At 38.4% G+C, this 19,097-nt stretch overlaps 1 protein-coding gene across 4 annotated transcripts in view; it reads left to right on the top strand.

Annotated features, from left to right (window-relative positions):
* RhoGAP100F (Rho GTPase activating protein at 100F) overlaps positions 1 to 19,097 on the top strand; it is an 858,958-nt gene that overhangs the window by 416,209 nt on the left and 423,652 nt on the right. For all 4 annotated transcript variants that reach the window (XM_083112158.1, XM_083112157.1, XM_083112161.1 and 1 more), the window contains exon 3: positions 13,150 to 13,191. In XM_083112158.1, the coding sequence (XP_082968284.1) occupies positions 13,150 to 13,191 (42 nt within the window). The remainder of the gene's footprint in view (positions 1 to 13,149; positions 13,192 to 19,097) is intronic.

Genomic DNA, 19,097 nt, shown 5'->3' with positions numbered 1-19,097 from the left:
ATGGTCATAATTAAATCGTGAAAATGCATTCAAAATGATAGTTTTTAAAAATAATTTATTCATTTATTGATTTGCTTTATTTTACTTCGCTTCTTGTGCCAATTTTGGCTAATTTTGCGAAGATGGGGATGAGTGATGACATTGAGGCCAGGATTCGAACCCAGGACCACTGGCGTTGTAGCGCGATATGCTAACCACTCCGTCAAAGGCACGTCTTTTTTAAAAAATAAATTTCATAAATACTTACAGAGGCCATCGATACAGATCGAAAATTGTTCCTGTGTTTTATCCGTTTTTTAAAATGCGAACAAAAACTTTTTCTCACCTTAGTAACTTTCTTCTCACACTGATCGTCCACGTAGAGAACGTGTTTATAAGAATCCACATAGGGAAAGTTAATACCCTGTGCTAGGTCCATGTCTTTATCGCTTTTTGAATAAATATACGTACGGCCAAAACCGTTACGTGAGTTTTTGAACACCCTGTACAAGACACCAAGATTGATATTACAAAAGATTATACGTTTAACATCAAGTTACACAGTCCTGTGCTTTCTTAATATTCCTCGTTAATGTAAATATACTATCACATAGAGTTCTCAATTTCTTATATTTTGCAAATTATGTCATTAAATCATAGCAAATATACAGGGTGTCCCAAACAAAAGTGTACCCAATACAAAAGTGGTGGTAGCCTTTGGGTATACTTTTGTTTGGGCCACCACTTATGAATAATAAGTGCTTACTAATTTACTAATATGCGACACCAATCAATGGCAGATCAACACAAATTTAACAACAGCAGTAGAAGTTCTTGACATTGTATAAAGGATCTTCTTCAGCATTTGGCGTTATTTGCTTTCTTCTCTTTAATTCACCCTTTATTTATTTTCTCCTAACTAGTATTTTTCATGTTATATTTCACGTTGTATACTCTTTATGTTTTCAGACATCTCGTTCGCCTTAAGCTTTAGTTTTTTCAGTTTAATTTGCTACTTCTTTATTTGGCGCCATCTGTTTTTAGCTTTAGTAAACGTATTGTGCTAGCCCTGAACCTACGCCACAAACTGTTGCATTGTGGGTCCGAGCAGCCATGATGGAGGCCAGGTCTTGTAAGTAAACGGAATTCAAATTTAGATACTAACACAGACATTCGTGATTTAAAACAAACGTGCAGTTGGTGCAGATGCAACGAACGTTACGTGGTGGATATTTCCTTGCAAACGACAAATAAAATTGGCCTCAAACATGGCCGCTGTGTTCATCCTGACGTTACATGAAACCCACCTGTACTCTTTGGAGCAAGGCCGCGCATATCAGTAGAGAAGGGGAGACTGCGAGTTGGAGAAGCGAATCAGTGCACGCATCTGCAAATGGCTGGTAGCCGCACTCATTTCCCCTCTTACGTGTGAGTGGCTATTTAATAACACGTAGCCTGCCGGCGTCAGTTCCACCTCTGGAAAGAGCGTTGGCAGAAGAGAGTACTTGTTCCTTCCTGCTTTCTGTAGCGCGCTGGGCAAAAGCAGTGTTGCTACATGAAGGGAAATTTTCCTTGCAGAAGCACAATTCAGGTTCAGGTGAAAAGGGAAATTTATGAAAAATATCGAAATTACCGGAAGATTTGAAGTTGTGGGTCTTCTGTTTATGTTTTACTTGCATACATGCATTAGTGTTTTATTTCTATTATATATAAATAATATATAATAAATATATACAATAAATAAGAATTGTTGCGATAAACCAGATCAAATTGTCAGTATTCGTTACTGGTTTCTATAGGTATTTTCTACTCTTACGGCGGGCACTCTACAAGCTGGAAAGGAAAGTTGCGACCGGGGAATGCCCAGCAGATCAACCAGACAACAGCGGTGGCGCCGAAAGTTATGACGTCGTGGGAGGGAGATGCTACCCCCACCTCGTTCTACTGGCTGCTCCGTTTCTTATCGCTAGGGAGACAAATTTATGGTAAATAAAAACTGAGGAGAGCGGTAAATAAAATGTTAGATCAGCGGTGTATACCAGCGGTGGAAAAAAATTGGCACGCACTTTTTCATTATGAGAGGAAACAACATACAAAAGAGCTATAAATTGATAAACTACTTCATTTTTATATACTGTACACATACACAAGTACTTATCTGTCCAACCAGAAAGAAAACATGAACACAAAATCACTTCTTTTCTAAATTTCATATCTCAAGTGATTTATTCATTGCATGTATTTAATGGATATCCTTGCTGTCAAACAAATAAAATAATCACTACTGCACATACACAAACACATGTTGAAAATTACATGATGATAAACAAAATTCATTCATGACTGAACACAAATGACACCATTGTTTCCCTTGATGTGCGGGAAACAGACTAATCTTATCGCTGCTACAGCTAGCAAGTTCAATGAAACTGGAAGTTGAGTAGACATTCGGGGGAAGAAAGGAATGCAACTTGACAGGGAGCGAAGTTTTCGAACTGAGATTATGTGCATGGGAAATCCCAATTTGCAGTGTCTTCCTGGTGTGATCGAAGATAAAACGTTCTTCAGCTGCAAGTGGTAGGAAACTTTAGGCAAACGTTTCGTTACAAATCGACAGTTTGCGTTTTCTACTTAATTTGATGATATTTCACGGTTATTTCGCGAAAAAGCGTTCATTTCGTGGAAGAGCATACATTTCGCATTACTTCGCGAATAAAACTCATGGATATTTCATCATTGGGGGTGCAGAATGTTCAAAATTGCATCTTTTTTTTTTCAGATTTCGCGCATCGCGAAAATTCAATGTCCCTACTTATAGCGCTGGATTGGTCGCTTCCTCACTACCCACTTCCCCTGTCAGCTTGTAGAATGACCGCCGCAAGACTGGAAGGAGCTATAATCCCGTCGAGAACTTAGGATATGAACTTTCTCACACGATCCCGAAGTATGGAAGCTCTTTGTTTTTCCGGGCATAAGTAACCGTGTGCAGTGACGTACCCAGGATTTTCGAAAGGGGAGCTGTCTTTTTAGTAATTAGCCCTGGGGCATAATTACGTCAGAGTATCTCAATTTTTAAAATTACATGAAAATGCGGTAACTTCATTGTATCTTGTGAAGAATCCAAAATTGTAATTTGGATAAAAATTCAAGCATTATAAAGTTATACTCTGTCTCAGCTAACTGTAGAGCAGGCAAACGAAATCAAGTATCTGCGCAAGTAGTGACGCGAGACGGCTCCACCAATGAACACGTGAGAGGAACGGAATTGCGTAGAGTAAGGGAATGCGACTGAAGTTACCAGCCATCCCATCAGTGTATTCTGCTTCGCTCTGGCCACGAGACATCCCACGCTTCTCTGACGCTATGCGCCGCCTAGCTACACAGTTAGCTGGCACAGGGTATAGATGGTAGATTGTATTTTACATATTGTTAGTTTATTTTGCTTTGCTTTCGTTTTGTATTTTGTCCCGCCCGTGACACACAAAAAATTAATTTCTCTTTTAACTGTTACGTTTCCCCTACAACTTCACTAGTCTATTCAAGGGTGCCTTCTCTCATTGGCTTAAGGCCTGCTGATGGCGCAGTGGTAGCGTCGTCTCCTTGTAATCAAGGGATCCCGGGTTCGATACCCGGTAGAGGCACATAGTGGTTCGGATCCCACTTAAAACTGTAGATCCAGTCCCGAGTAGCCTTACTGTGCATAAAGTGGACTTAAAGCACCAAATCAATCAATGAATCTCTTTGGTTTAATTTAATTATTTTCCATAATTTGAAAATTCACAGAAATTGAAGTAAGTTTTATTCAGTGGCGGCTATTAGGGGGGCGTGGAGGAAAGTTGCCTCCCCACGTTTTGTCACTTTGCCCAAGCACTATTCAAAACCTTATCTAGCAAGCGAATGTAGACTATCCTTCCCCCCTCACCCAGTTTTGGCACCTTGCCCCCCCACTGTATTATTAAATAAAGAGGCAGTGTTTATCTGTCTCACCCGTGACAAAAAATTCTACACTTTTAGCTCAAAATCTGGGAACGTATATTAAGGGTAGTTACGTATGTTAATCAATAGTGTTTAGTCTCAAAATTCATTGCACAGAAATTGTAAGAGAAATGTTGCTTAAATATCAGTAGAATAGTTACTATAATGTCAAAAATGTAGTCTCTGAGTCCGAACTGTGACAATGGAATGCTTCCCCCTATATCCCACACAGCACACAAATGTCCAAAAGATATCCACTGGATATCTTTTGGATGATTGTAACGGAAGTTCTAGATATCCAAAAGATATCCAGGAATGTCCAATAGACATCCACTGGATAACTGCTGGATATTCATTTGTCCGCATACGTGATATCGAAAAGATATCCAGAAATGGATATGTTTTGGACATCAAGTGGGACGTAATATGGACATTATGCTTTGATAGACTTTTTTGTACGTACTTTGGATATTGTATGGACACGAAAAGTACTATTCAGTTTTGGAAGAGACCTGGCGACGTATTAGATATTCAGAATTGGACAATGTTTCTTACAACCAGTTCTACGCACATTTAGGCTGTGTATTAGATATCAAGAATTTGTCGAGTTTTAGATGTCCATTTCTGGATATCCTATAGCCGTCCAATGGATATCCAGAAATGGATTTCTAATGGACATCCAATGAATATCCATAATATCCATGGATCTGATCTGGACTTTGTGATATGGATATCCCTGGGAGATTTGTGCTGAGGGGTATTTTGCCATATTTTCTAGCATTTAAAGTTTTTTTCCCCAAAATACCCCCTTGGGCTAGCTACTGACCGTGTGAGGCTGACTTTAGGGTACGTCAGTGCTACTTTAGTTCTTTCGTGGCTATTCTCTTTGTTCTTAACTGTTGTACCTATTGCTGTTGTTCTCATTGGGCGGTTCTATCTCCAAATTGTTCTATTTTCACAGCACTGAAAACGAAAAGAGACATACTATATATATCCGAAAGCTGTAATGAAATCAGCAGCTTCTCAAACCACCCCGATCTACATTTGGCAACGCTGTAGTACGTTGAACGAAGGGAGGGGGAGGAGTTCGGGAGAGTGATCCCTCATGAGCATTTCCTGGAAGCCATCACGTGACTCCCAGCTACTCACGTGAGATTTCAAGCGAGGGTTCACCGTGGAGATGGAAGGGGGACGAGACCTTCTCCTCACCCCCCAACGTCGACTCGTGCGAGAGTTGAGGTTACCTGGACATGATCTCTGACGTCACATCAACCGCCAATACCCTAAGCCTTCTCTTGGGTTTCCTTTGCCTTGTGAGCATTAGGCTATGTACAGTCACCGGCATTAGAAGTGAGAGAATATCCTGAAACGCTCGCTTCCTGAGTGGTGATAAGCCTGTTGCCTAACTCTAGAGCGCTAAGTGAACTTCAATAGCCAGAACTTTTCGTGGGGAGATTGTTAGTTACTCAACATGCTCAGCCACAGAGGTGGCATGTCCTTATTTATCCATTGGGAATACAACGAAGCCAAGGAATATCACTTTCAAAACTTTACACATACATTATTTGCTTGATTCCATCACTTAGTTTCGTGATTATTCTTTCCACCATTTGGTTCTTTTCGTGATTGTTCTTTCCACCCCTTGGTTCATCTCGTAATTATTCTATCCACCATTTGGTTCTTTTCGTGATTATTCTTTCCACCATATGTTTCTTTTCGTGATAATTCTTTCCACCATTTGGTTCTTTTCGTGACAATTCTTTCCACCATTTGGTTCATTTCGTGATTATTCTTTCCACCACTTGGTTCTTTTCGTGATTATTCTTTCCACCACTTAGTTCTTTTCGTGATTATTTTTTCCATCACTTGGTTCTTTTCGTGATTATTCTTTCCACCACTTGGTCCATTTCGTGATTATTCTTTCCACCACTTGGTTCTTTTCGTGATTATTCTTTCCACCACTTGGTTCTTTTCGTGATTATTCTTTCCACCACTTAGTTCTTTTCGTGATTATTTTTTCCATCACTTGGTTCTTTTCGTAATTATTCTTTCCACCACTTGGTTCTTTTCGTGATTATTCTTTCCACCACTTGGTTGTTTTCGTGATTATTCTTTCCACCACTTAGTTCTTTTCGTGATTATTTCTTCCATCACTTGGTTCTTTTCGTAATTATTCTTTCCACCACTTGGTTCTTTTCGTGATTATTCTCTCCACCACTTGGTTCTTTTCGTGATTATTCTTTCCACCACTTGGTTCTTTTCGTGATTATTCTTTCCACCACTTGGTTCTTTTCGTGATTATTCTTTCCACCACTTGGCTCTTTTCGTGATTATTCTTTCCACCCCTTGGTTCTTTTCGTGATTATTCTTTCCACCACTTGGTTTTCGTCTCGATTATTCTTTCCACCACTTGGTTCTTTTCGTGATTAATCTTTCCACCACTTGGTTTTCTTCTTGATTATTCTTTCCAGTATTTAGTTCTTTTCGTGATTATTCTTTCCACCACTTGGTTCTTTTCGTGATTATTCTTTCCACCACTTGGTTCTTTTCGTGATTATTCTTTCCACCACTTGGCTCTTTTCGTGATTATTCTTTCCACCCCTTGGTTCTTTTCGTGATTATTCTTTCCACCACTTGGTTTTCGTATCGATTATTCTTTCCACCACTTGGCTCTTTTCGTGATTATTCTTTCCACCACTTGGTTCTTTTCGTGATTATTCTTTCCATCACTTGGCTCTTTTCGTGATTATTCTTTCCACCACTTGGTTCTTTTCGTGATTATTCTCTCCACCACTTGGTTCTTTTCGTGATTATTCTTTCCACCACTTGGTTCTTTTCGGGATTATTCTTTCCACCACTTGGTTTTCGTCTCGATTATTCTTTCCACCACTTGGTTCTTTTCGTGATTATTCTTTCCACCCCTTGGTTCTTTTCGTGATTATTCTTTCCACCACTTGGTTCTTTTCGTGATTATTCTTTTCACTGTTTGGTTCCTTTCGTGATTATTCTTTCCACCACTTGGTTCTTTTCGTGATTATTCTTTTCACTGTTTGGTTCCTTTCGTGATTATTCTTTCCACCACTTGGTTCTTTTCGTGATTATTCTTTCCACCCCTTGGTTCTTTTCGTGATTATTCTTTCCACCACTTGGTTCATTTCGTGATTATTCTTTCCACCACTTGGTTCTTTTCGTGATTAATCTTTCCACCACTTGGTTTTCTTCTTGATTATTCTTTCCAGTATTTAGTTCTTTTCGTGATTAATTTTTCCACCCCTTGGTTCATTTCGTGATTATTCTTTCCACAATTTAGTTCTTTTCGTGATTATTCTTTCCACCACTTGGTTTTCTTCTTGATTATTCTTTCCAGCATTTAGTTCTTTTCGTGATTAATCTTTCCACCACTTGGTTTTCTTCTTGATTATTCTTTCTACCATTTGGTTCTTTTCGTGATTAATCTTTCCACCACTTGGTTTTCTTCTTGATTATTCTTTCCACCATTTAGTTCTTTTCGTGATTATTCTTTCCACCCCTTGGTTCATTTCGTGATTATTCTTTCCACCACTTGGTTCTTTTCGTGATTATTCTTTCCACCCCTTGGTTCTTTTCGTGATTATTCTTTCCACCACTTGGATCATTTCGTGATTATTCTTTCCACCACTTGGTTCTTTTCGTGATTAATCTTTCCACCACTTGGTTTTCTTCTTGATTATTCTTTCCAGCATTTAGTTCTTTTCGTGATTAATCTTTCCACCCCTTGGTTCATTTCGTGATTATTCTTTCCACAATTTAGTTCTTTTCGTGATTAATCTTTCCACCACTTGGTTTTCTTCTTGATTATTCTTTCTACCATTTGGTTCTTTTCGTGATTAATCTTTCCACCACTTGGTTTTCTTCTTGATTATTCTTTCCACCATTTAGTTCTTTTCGTGATTATTCTTTCCACCACTTGGTTCTTTTCGTGATTATTCTTTCCACCCCTTGGTTCTTTTCGTGATTATTCTTTCCACCACTTGGTTCATTTCGTGATTATTCTTTCCACCACTTGGTTCTTTTCGTGATTAATCTTTCCACCACTTGGTTTTCTTCTTGATTATTCTTTCCAGCATTTAGTTCTTTTCGTGATTAATCTTTCCACCCCTTGGTTCATTTCGTGATTATTCTTTCCACAATTTAGTTCTTTTCGTGATTGTTCTTTCCACCACTTGGTTTTCTTCTTGATTTTTCTTTCTACCATTTGGTTCTTTTCGTGATTAATCTTTCCACCACTTGGTTTTCTTCTTGATTATTCTTTCCACCATTTAGTTCTTTTCGTGATTATTCTTTCCACCACTTGGTTTTCTTCTTGATTTTTCTTTCTACCATTTGGTTCTTTTCGTGATTATTCTTTTCACAGTTTGGTTCTTTTCGTGATTATTCTTTCCACCACTTGGTTCTTTTCGTGATTATTCTTCCCACCATTTAATTCTTTGCATTTTTGACCTTTCCACTATTCGAGTGTTTTTCCACAACCTGACAGTGTAGTGGTTGACGGTGTTGCATTGTAATCATTGCGTCCTGGATTCGATTCCATGTAGTTTTGTCCTTCTGTTGAACTGTATGTCCTTTCCCGCTCCTATATCAGCAAAAAGTGGACCTTGTCGCAATAGTAATATTATAAAGTTAGTGGAACTAAGGAACTGAAGTATGATGTGAAAATTTGGCAATGAACAAGTTGTGGAAAGTAAGCTGGAATTATTACATATATATATATATATATATATATATATATATATATATACACATATGAGAAAATAGATTTGACTTGAATGAAGTGCAAGGAGTTGTGGGAAGACTGGAGCCAGTGGCTATGTACATTAATCAAATATAAAGAATAAACCACACACGATTAAACTATAAAAAAAAATTCCTTTTACCGCTCCCGTCACTCGGCGTTTTGTCATCAGTTGGCAGACCTTGCCGCGAGTACATGAGTTCTACCCACTCAGAGGAGCGTTGGAGACAACACGTGATTCGTTCTCTGCCAATTACAGCTCGGCGTTCCCTTTGGGAGGGAAATTTCTATAGGGTAAGGTGGTACTTTTCGATTACATAAAATTCAATTCAATATAACTTGGAAAAAATAGGCAGCAAAATTACAGGTTTTGTGCCAATGAAATGCTTACCTATTACCAAAGACGCTGGCATAACATGACATTTTTAGTTCTGCTACTGTAGACAGCATAACGAAATTTCGGTCGGATAAAATTTGATCAGAATTGTACCTAGGAAGGTACAAATCTGTTCACCGTGCGGTACAATTTGGATCATCATTGAGTGAAAAAACAGTATCCTTAATACATACCACAAGTGCAACTTCTTGTATGTCGTAGGCCGACAGTAGCAAAATAAAAACACCCTGCATGTTCTATTAGTTTAATAACTCGGTTTGACTACTCATCGTTACATAATTCAAAATATAGGAAAGGTATGTATAGGTATACCTAAAGTATTTTTTCCGTTCTCTTAATATTAGGCCAGCTACCTTGTAAGTACTACTCGGATATTATATTAGGGAGATAAGATTTTAATTTTTTGCTACATTACAATATTTTATGTAGCTATATTATTTTCAACATACTATGGTTTAAAAATATACAAAACCAGAAATATTTTAAATAGAAGATCTTTACGTAATATTTATAGATAGGTCTATTTTTATAGGATTTATTGAGGCGTGTTCCTTGATTTGCTGTTAGTATCATGAAAGGAAGTCCGTTGTGTCTACAGTGCAAAGTCCTTACCATTTTCTTCACACAATTACCACACTCTAAGCACTTCAAATTAGGAGGACGGCAAAAGTCTACCCATACGTGCTAACTTCTTATCAGTCGTAGAACCTGGACTTAGAATTATCTCAAGGCTTGCTGGGTGTAAAGAAAGGTTATACCAGGTTTATAAATATATCTACAATGTTTATTATAATCACAATAAAAGAATGTCCGTTAGCACATTTGTATTTACCTGTAACCCTTACGTAGATTTACCTGTACCACGCACCTCTATTTACGTGCACCACTTTTGGTCTCGAAGAGATAAAGGGGAGCAGGGATCATTCAATTCATTCCTCGCAGTGAGGTGTCAGGGGGAGTATGGGGACCTAATTTTATTTAGGACCTTGGTCGCCGCTGACGTCACGGGTTCCCCTGTAGGAGAGAGTAGGTTGCGCGTAGTACCCCCAACCACAGCCGGGAATTGGCCGAAACCAATCGGTAGCCCCGAATAGCGGGCGCTGGGTAAAAGGATCAAAGGATTGCCGCGACACCCCCCTGCCTTAGCGGGGAATTGGCGAGCCAACCGGTGTCTCCTATGCAGGGACGGCAGGTTAGGAAGGAAAGGTCCGGGTGCTCCCAGACAAGCCGGGCAGGTAGACCACCTATCAGCCGAAGCGATCGGACCAGGTAGGTAGGTTGCTGATAGGCTCTTCTTCTTCTTTCTTCTAGGATGGCTTCTAGTCTTCAGGCTGGGAGGCCGATTAACCCTGGATGTTTGCCCGTTTGCATCAGGGAGCCAACTGAGCTCCGGTCTCGCTGCGCTGGGTTTTATACTTGTGGAGGCGCATGGGCGGTGAAATTTCTAACTAAAAGTAGGCGTTGCCAACTCTTTTGTTTTACATATTGCAAACTCCGTACTGAGAATTATCGTGATTTGACATTGAGAAATCACTAGTGGGAAAATCACTAGATGCACGTGTCAAAATAAACTAAAACTGTGCGCATTCAGACAATACAATTAATAATGAGCCACGCAGGACTCTGCAATACTAAACAAAGAGTTGAACATTGTAAATGACAATAATTGATAACTTTTACAGAATACAGCGACCACGCAGGGTCTAATAATAAGTGAAGCTAATAAACTTAGAGGTGGATCCGTTAACGTTTACAGAATACATTTAAACTAAAAGCGTACGTCTCGCAGAGACATTCAGCTTAACTCTTTCATCCGATATTAAAAAGAATATAGCGACCAGACAGGGTCTAATAATAATTGAATGGCGACCTCGCAGGGTAGTTACAACAGCCATTACAGGCATTTGCCGCAGGTGAATTGCTTCTTTCCTTTAGCGCCAACACACAACTCATGATGCCAAAGATTGCAGCACTGACATCGTATCCAGTCTACTTTAGATTCTGAGGCAACACTGTAATAACTTATATTACAAAATGCACACACACATAATCGTTATTTCTCAGTGCTGACGAAGTCTCTCTGGCGGTGGGAACAGTCTCTTATTAGTAGGCCTATTGGTTGCAGTTTTGCACAAGTTTTTGTTGCTTGTTAAATGAGTAGAAGATGTTTTCATTTTCTTTCCACCATTACTTCCTTACTTTGTGAAGTAATGTGTTGCACGTGTTACGGTAATGGAACTCAAACTGTATACCTCGCTGATCAAAATAGTACCATTTCCGCCGACCGAATATGTACCACGTTGTACATGGAAACAAATATTTCTGTAGTTCCCTCATCTCTCATCAGATGGTTACGCATGTCACATGCTACAGCCACCACATGCTTGTCCACGTTTGACCTGGATTTCGCTGTCCTACGTTCAAGCATAAACACGGGGCACGCAAAATGACAGGCAGACGTTTATATACAAAGCACCTATTCCATCTACAACGTACTCACCTTGCCATACAAAATTACCTCTGGTTCTCCGGGTTTTTCGTAGAATTTCTCGATGTTTCTGCGCAACACACCCGACACTCCACGCAACAACCATTATTCCTCAAATCAGCGTTGCAAGTAACAGGAAGCAAAATATTAGACTTTTCAGAACGGGTGATCGAAATAGTACCTATATCGAAAATGTACCACCATACCCTACTTGATTGTCACAGGAAAATAGTTTACCCTTCTAAAGGCTTGGATAACTTATTTGCCTTCAAAGGATTCATGGAACAACAAAGTCAGTCGCCATGCGCCACCTTCTTGTAAGGTACCCAAACGTCAACTTCACTTCCATAGTACAACCCCATAACTGCTTCTTGGAGGCCAACGAGGCTTTGGTGTCTGGACCTACTGCTAGTACAATCCTCCGTAGGGCTGTGTTGTCCTGTGTTTTGTCCATATATGTGATGAGCGCCCCTTTTCAGCCTCAGTTTTTAACCAAGTTAAAGAGAGTTCAGTCCTCAGAGACAGTGGATTTTAGTTACGGTAAGGGGCAGATGGAAATAACCCAAGTGTTGCCGCACACAAAATTTAGCCGCCATTCTTACACGCAGCATACGTTTGGCAACAACAGCTTAGTGGCGGTAACTGTATCACGATTAACTTCCTGGAGCACAATCTTTATATTGTGTTGCTGTGAACTGTACACTCCTTCACAGAAATATTTTACCTAAAACAGTATTGTTCCTTCATTGGTTCATAAATGCTGTTTTGGATTCGAAATTATATCAGTATAAAATATTATACAGAATTTGTTTCAGATTAAAATTTCGATTGTAAGTGTTGCACAGATTATAAGTGACTCACATGTGGATATTCATCAGTAAGACAGTAGAGAGATTTGATTCTTCAAAAACAATAAGGTTTTACATAACTGCAAAAAAGGGTTTTTGATTTGTACATGACAAACCTCATTTAAAAGTAAACAACTCTCAAAATAACGAAATGAAATCTCCATCACAAGTTGTACTCATAAGAAATATAATATTGTCACTGGAAACTCCTAAAAACGCTATTCAAGTTCAGCAGTTAATGAATATAAAACATATCTGTAAACTGAAGCTCGTAGAGAACTTGTAAAATAATTTTCTTGAAATCTATTTAGTTAGGTTTCTTACAATAGCAATATGTAAGGGAAAAGTGTAAATGTTTCGCTGTATCGATATATATTCGATCTGATTAGTGTTCATTGTATCGATATAATCGATTTGAGTAGAGTTTCACTGTATCGATATAATCGATTTGAGTAGAGTTTGTGTATCGATTTGCGTAAGACGAATCGAACACGAGACTAATTTACTGAACAAAGTGAAAGTGTGTGTAAATCTGGAAATGTTTGTGTGTGTGTGTCCTGTATGGATATTTCTACTAAAAAGGTATTTTTTTAAACTTAGTTTCATATATTTTTAATCAAATTATCATTATAGGCGAAAGAGTGTTTGACACAATTTCTGATGCCAAACAATTCCTTTTCCTTTGTTACAGATGTGTACTTCAGAGTGCGGAGATCTCTGTTCCTGCAGACGAGTAAGTTATTAACAATTCTATATTATTTAAAATGCACAACAGGTAGACAAAAAATGTTGTCTTGGTCCCAACACCAAGGCGTTGGTCGGGATTGTTTTTTGTTTTTTTTCCAAGTCGTGTTGGAAGCTGTGATTTTTCGCCTTGTTGGGAACTTCATTGTTGAACTTCCCCCGAAGGTTGTGGATGAAGATTTATAACGTAAGTTTTTCTCTCTGTCCCCCTCTCCCCGTTTCTCTCTCTGTGCCTGTCTTCATCTCTCGATCTTTGTCTCTGTCATTAACTTCCTCTCTCTCTCTCTCTCTCATACACACACACACACAGTATGGTAAAGGTACCCCTGTGCATGTGCACACATGCCATAAAGGCATATGGGCTGATGTGAAGATATAGTGCTTCACATAAGCGCTTAATATCTAATCGGTATGTGCGCAACCCAACTCAGCGACAGAGGTGGTCATTTTCATTCAACCTCCCTCACCCTCACAACTCGCCTATCAGCCTCATCCTCACACACCCTCACCCTCACGGATAGACTTCGCCCTCACCCTCACATGGCTTCATCCTCATGGATCGACTTCGCCCTCACCCTCACAAGTCTTCGGAGGGTGAGGTCTGCCTTCCGGAGGGTGACCGCCGCAGACGATCGCTCTGGCGTAACTTCCAGGAATGCGTACCGTCCGTTGATAGTCTTATCAAAGGAACATACAAAAGAATAATTATACTTGCGATCAGAAGCGTCTCGTGAACGCATGCTGCGCATGCGTCAATTGTGGGAAAAAGGACAGCTTGCTCTGCGACGACATTCATGAGCATTTCTATATTCTAATTTCTTCATATAGGAGAAGTATTTATTTTACACGAGAGCGCTGAACTAAGATTATATTACATTTCTTAGATCTGAAGTGAAAGAAAGTAATAATTATTTTCCCAAAATTGATGCATGCGTCACTTCAGATCCAAGAAATGTAATATAAGCTTAGTTCAGAGCTCTCGTGTAAAATAAATACTTCTCCTATATAAAGAATGTAGAAATGCTCATGAATGTCGTCGCAGAGCAAGCTGTCCTTTTTCCCACAATTGACGCATGATTCATGAGACTCTTCTGCTTGCGATGTTGTAAGAAGTATTTAAAACTGACCAAGATAAAGAATTTGAAGTAAATGCGGACTAAAATGTCTCCATCGGTTTCGAGTACCATGCAATATCAGGAGGTATATATGTGACAGATATTAATGAAATAGACGAACAAATAAATGCGTTCGCCACCTCGTTTCGAACATTTGAAAATTACAGCTAGTGCAATTGTTAATTTAGTCCATCACACAATAGGGAGCGAAACCCATACTGAAAAGTAAATAATGGTAAAGGCTCTTGCAACATTTATTTATTTACTTAGTACTACCCTCAACAGAGGTAAACCTCCAATTACAGACGCCAGATTGATTTGCACCGAAAGGAAAAAAAACAATACAATTAGCAAATATACAATCATACATGAACCGATAATACAAGTAAACAATTACATAATCACAAACAATCAAATTATATTAATCTGGATCTTTCACTTGTTTTTCACCATACAAGAACGACGACTTGTTCAGTAATTACATATATTAAATAACTATAGGATTATAATAGAAAATAATGGAAAAAATAGTGAAATTATTACAATTTATTTGTTGTTATAATTGTGAATCAATCATTTATATATAGTTTGAATGGCAATGATAAATCCAACGCCTGGTTATTAATTGAAAGCGTATTATACTAATCACACATTCTACTTACATTTTTCAGTTTTATGTATTTTGGGAATCGGTAAGTTTCGCCCACAATTTTTTTTTCTGGTATTGAATTTAATGAAGAAAATCTTTTAAACATTAATTATTTCACACATTAAAACTAACTTATATCAATCTCTGAACTGTATAGGGCGATAGGAATGCAGAACGACAAAACACAAAACCTACTAGAGAAATATTCTCGAATTGACTCTGTGACAGAGTATTTTTTTTTTTTATTTATTTGAGAAATCCTGAATACAGAGGGAATCCATTTTATATCAGGATATCAACAGCGAGAAAAATAGAAATTAACAAATGAGAAGGACGCACACATATATAACAATAATAATAATAATAATAAATAAGAAATAAACAATAATAAAACAATAACAAGGGTATAACAAATATTAATTTCTCTTCAGCTGCTTGATGCACGCATTTCTGAAAGCCTGCTTAGATAGATGGGAGCCTGGAGGATCAATTAGTGTATTGTACCTTGTTTGTAGCCTATAGAGAAATGACCTTTGTTCTAGGGATAGCCTTGAGGCTTTTGTGTAAAAGAAGTTGTTGCATTTGCTGTTGGTACGTGGGATCCGGATGTGAAGATGTGGCAACAGTTCGTTAGTGAAAAGTTGTCCATTCATGATTTTGAAAAGAAATGTTAGATCTGAAACTTGACGGCGTAGGGAAGGATCGTGAATTTGAAGAGTGGATAGAATTTCATGTTTGGAAAAGTTTGCAAGGACTGGGCATCTATGTTTGACTATTCTGATAAAGAAATTTACCACTTTGTTTGTTCTCTTTATATTGCTATTACAGGCCATTGACCAAATACAGGAACCATATTCAAGAATAGGTACGACGCACGATGTAAAGTAGGTTTTGAGGGCAGAAACATGTGTGATATCTGTGAATCTGTAAATTAGCCCAAGGGTTTTCATGGCTCTCGAAGTTATGTAATCTATGTGGTGGCTGAAAGTGAGTTTGCTGTCAAAAATGACTCCAATATCTTTGTGCTGTTGTACGAACGGGATGATTTTGTTGCATAATCTATAGGATGGTGCTGTAAAATTGGATTTGAGGGTAAACCTCATGAAAACAGATTTCTCGGGATTTATTTTCAGATTCCAGTCTTGGCACCAGCGTTCAATGTGTGTGAGATTGTCTTGCATGGAACAAGTGTCTTCAACTGAAGCGATGTTTCTAAATAACTTACAGTCATCAGCATACAATAAAATTGAGCATTCTGGAGAAATATATTAATGAATATCGTCCATGAAAATAGTGAAACACAGGGGCCCTAGAGAACTTCCTTGAGGCACACCGGAAACTACAGGGAGCCATGACGAAGAGCAACCAGATATGATAACCCTTTGCTTTCTATTGTGCAAGTAAGATGAGAGTAATTTAAGAAGAGGTCCGTGAATGTTGAATCTGTTTGAAAGTTTATGGATGAGTTTTGTATGAGGGACAGAGTCAAAAGCTCACGAATGTTTCGGATACGAGTTGCGGCTTGGACAAAGGTGGCATTGCATAATGTGTGCCATTAACATCCTCGAATTTCTCTCCGTCTCTTTATCCGTTTATCATTTCTTCTCTTCCTCATTTTCGTCCAATTACATCCATCCTTTGCTCCCTCTCTCAGCTCTGCCTTCCGTGAGTCCCTGAGTTGACTCTGAAAGACGAGATGCGATGTATCTCACTTTGGAGACTTGCGTCACAGTGTGTGAGCTTTTCTCCACGACCCGGTGCTTTATACTCAACTCTATTTTAAAAAGAGATCTGTTACAGAATTTCTCGGGGAACGATATTGTGGCGAGGGACAATAAAAAATAGGAGGGAAGATTAGAGAAGGGATAAGTGAATGGAAACAATGGATTTCAGTGAAGATAAGTGAATTGAAACAAACGGCGAATATTAAGTTGAGAGGAGATGGGATAGCGAATACGAAACTGTGGTTGGGATACGGTTAATTTAGGAGAATGAGAACAAGAGAGAACTGTACAAAGTGTAACGAAAGTGAAATTAAAATTATATGATAAAGAGAGGAAGTGAACCCCTTTCTGAAAAGAAAGTAATGGTAAGGGCTGTTGCAAAAAAATTACAAGCATTCTTTAAACATTAATTCATTCACACATTAAGACTTATACATTCTCTTAACATAACGTTTATAAGATATGGAAAATCATAGAAAGGGGAACAGAGGAGGATAAGGGAGTGGGTCAACCTGGTGGCACGCTACGACGCAAGAGGTTCCGGGTTCGAATCAAGGCCTGGGCATGGATGTTCTGTGTCCCTTCATCAATTTCACCCTCTCACTTATTCTCATCGTCGCGATTAGCGTACGCAACCCCACTCTGACGATTCTATCTCTGTTGCAAGCACAGAATACTAGGGCATGCTCCTGCGCATGCTCAACTTCATGAGTGTTGCCAACCCCGCGTAAAAAATAATCGGCCCCTTTTTTTTTACATGCGCCTCGTATATGTTCAATTTTGTAATATGATTACAAATTAATGTTTAGTTGCTCGCTAGATGGCAGTGAGATGCAGCCGCTTGAACTATTAGTCATATGTTTGATGTAAGAGAACCTGAGTCATTGGCTGTGTGTGTGGGAGCGAGCGCGGCCACAAGTGGTGGTGCTTCGTTGTTGTGTAATATTCGAGTTATTACAATACATTTTTGTAACCGAAAGCTTTGTAAGATTTGATTTGCTCACTCAGCACGGGATCAACACATTCCTGAACTTGCGGAAGATGACTCACAGATGACTGTTGCCCCTGAATAATTTCAGCATGCTGATTCCAAAAATGAAATCCATTTTTACCCATCACGTGTAGTTTTTTTTTCAGAAAATAGCAATATATTGACTGTCTTAATTTCACAATAAAATGTGTAGTTTCATGATTTCCTCAATAGATGGCTCTCTTTATATGATGAAAAAATATTGGCTTTCTACAATACAAATCCTCCATTTTCGAGCTATAAATGCACAGAATAGGAAGCATTTGATCTACCTTCCTTCTTCACAAGACACATTGATATGAAAATTGTAAACTTTCATTACGTAAATGCCATTTTCGGAATCCCTCATAAAAATTTCCTTCACAAAATGTCCAAAACTCAATGTTATAATGTAGTGTGTTGATTGAACTTAATGAGGTCGAGGAAAATAATGATGTAGGGAAAAATCCTGACGTGATGGGAAGAAATATGTCATGTGCATGATCAGAATTCAAAACACTTCCAGAATCACCTATTGGTTTGTAAACATCCGAAATTTCCTTTGTTTAAATTACTTTTATTGCGTTCTGTAATATACGTAATGGAATTGCGAATATGATCATTTTCATTGTGAAATTGTGAAAAATCCTAACGTGATGAGGAAAAATGAATATCATGTGCATGATCAACAAGCAAAATACTTCCAGAATCACATATTGGTTTGTAAGCAACCTAAATTTTGCTTGCTTAAATGTATTTTCTTGAATTTTGTAATAGGTGTAATGGAATGGAAAATATGATAATTTTGATTGTGAAATTGTGAAAAATCCTGAAGTGATGGGAAAAAATGAACGTCATTTTCGTGATCAGCACTCAAAATACTTTCGGATTCACTTATTGATTTGGAAACAACCTAAATTTCCCTTGCAAAAATTAATTTCATGCATATGATGCGTTAGGTAATGGATGCAATGTAATGGCGAATACGAGAATTTTGATTGTGAAATTGTGAAAAATCCTGACGTGATGGGAAAAAATGAATGTCATTTCCGTGATCAGCATTCAAAATACTTCCAAAATCATCTGTTTTTTTTTTTTTTTTTAAATGCAAGGTGATGTTATAGGCGTATGGGTGATAACATAAGTTGGGGATGTTTGTAGGGAAAATGAGCGAATGGGGACAGAAGTAAATAGAGGTTAACGGAACGTTAAGGGAATCGAAGAAGTAGAGATGATTGCCATAAACATGTGGTTGAGAGACATGTGTTTGTCTCTCCCTTTCTCGTTCGTTCTTCTCATTATATCGCTCCCTCTAATTTTTATCTATATCTTACTTTCCCTATCTCTATGATCCTATTTCTCTATAATTCTAGCTTTCGTTACTCTCCTTTATCGTAA

This window comes from Lepisma saccharinum, chromosome 26 (genome assembly GCF_977018435.1).
Source record: "Lepisma saccharinum chromosome 26, izLepSacc3.1, whole genome shotgun sequence".
Lineage (NCBI taxonomy): Eukaryota > Metazoa > Arthropoda > Insecta > Zygentoma > Lepismatidae > Lepisma > Lepisma saccharinum.
Note: the sequence above shows the minus strand (reverse complement) of the source record. Positions and strands in the feature narration are given on the sequence as shown.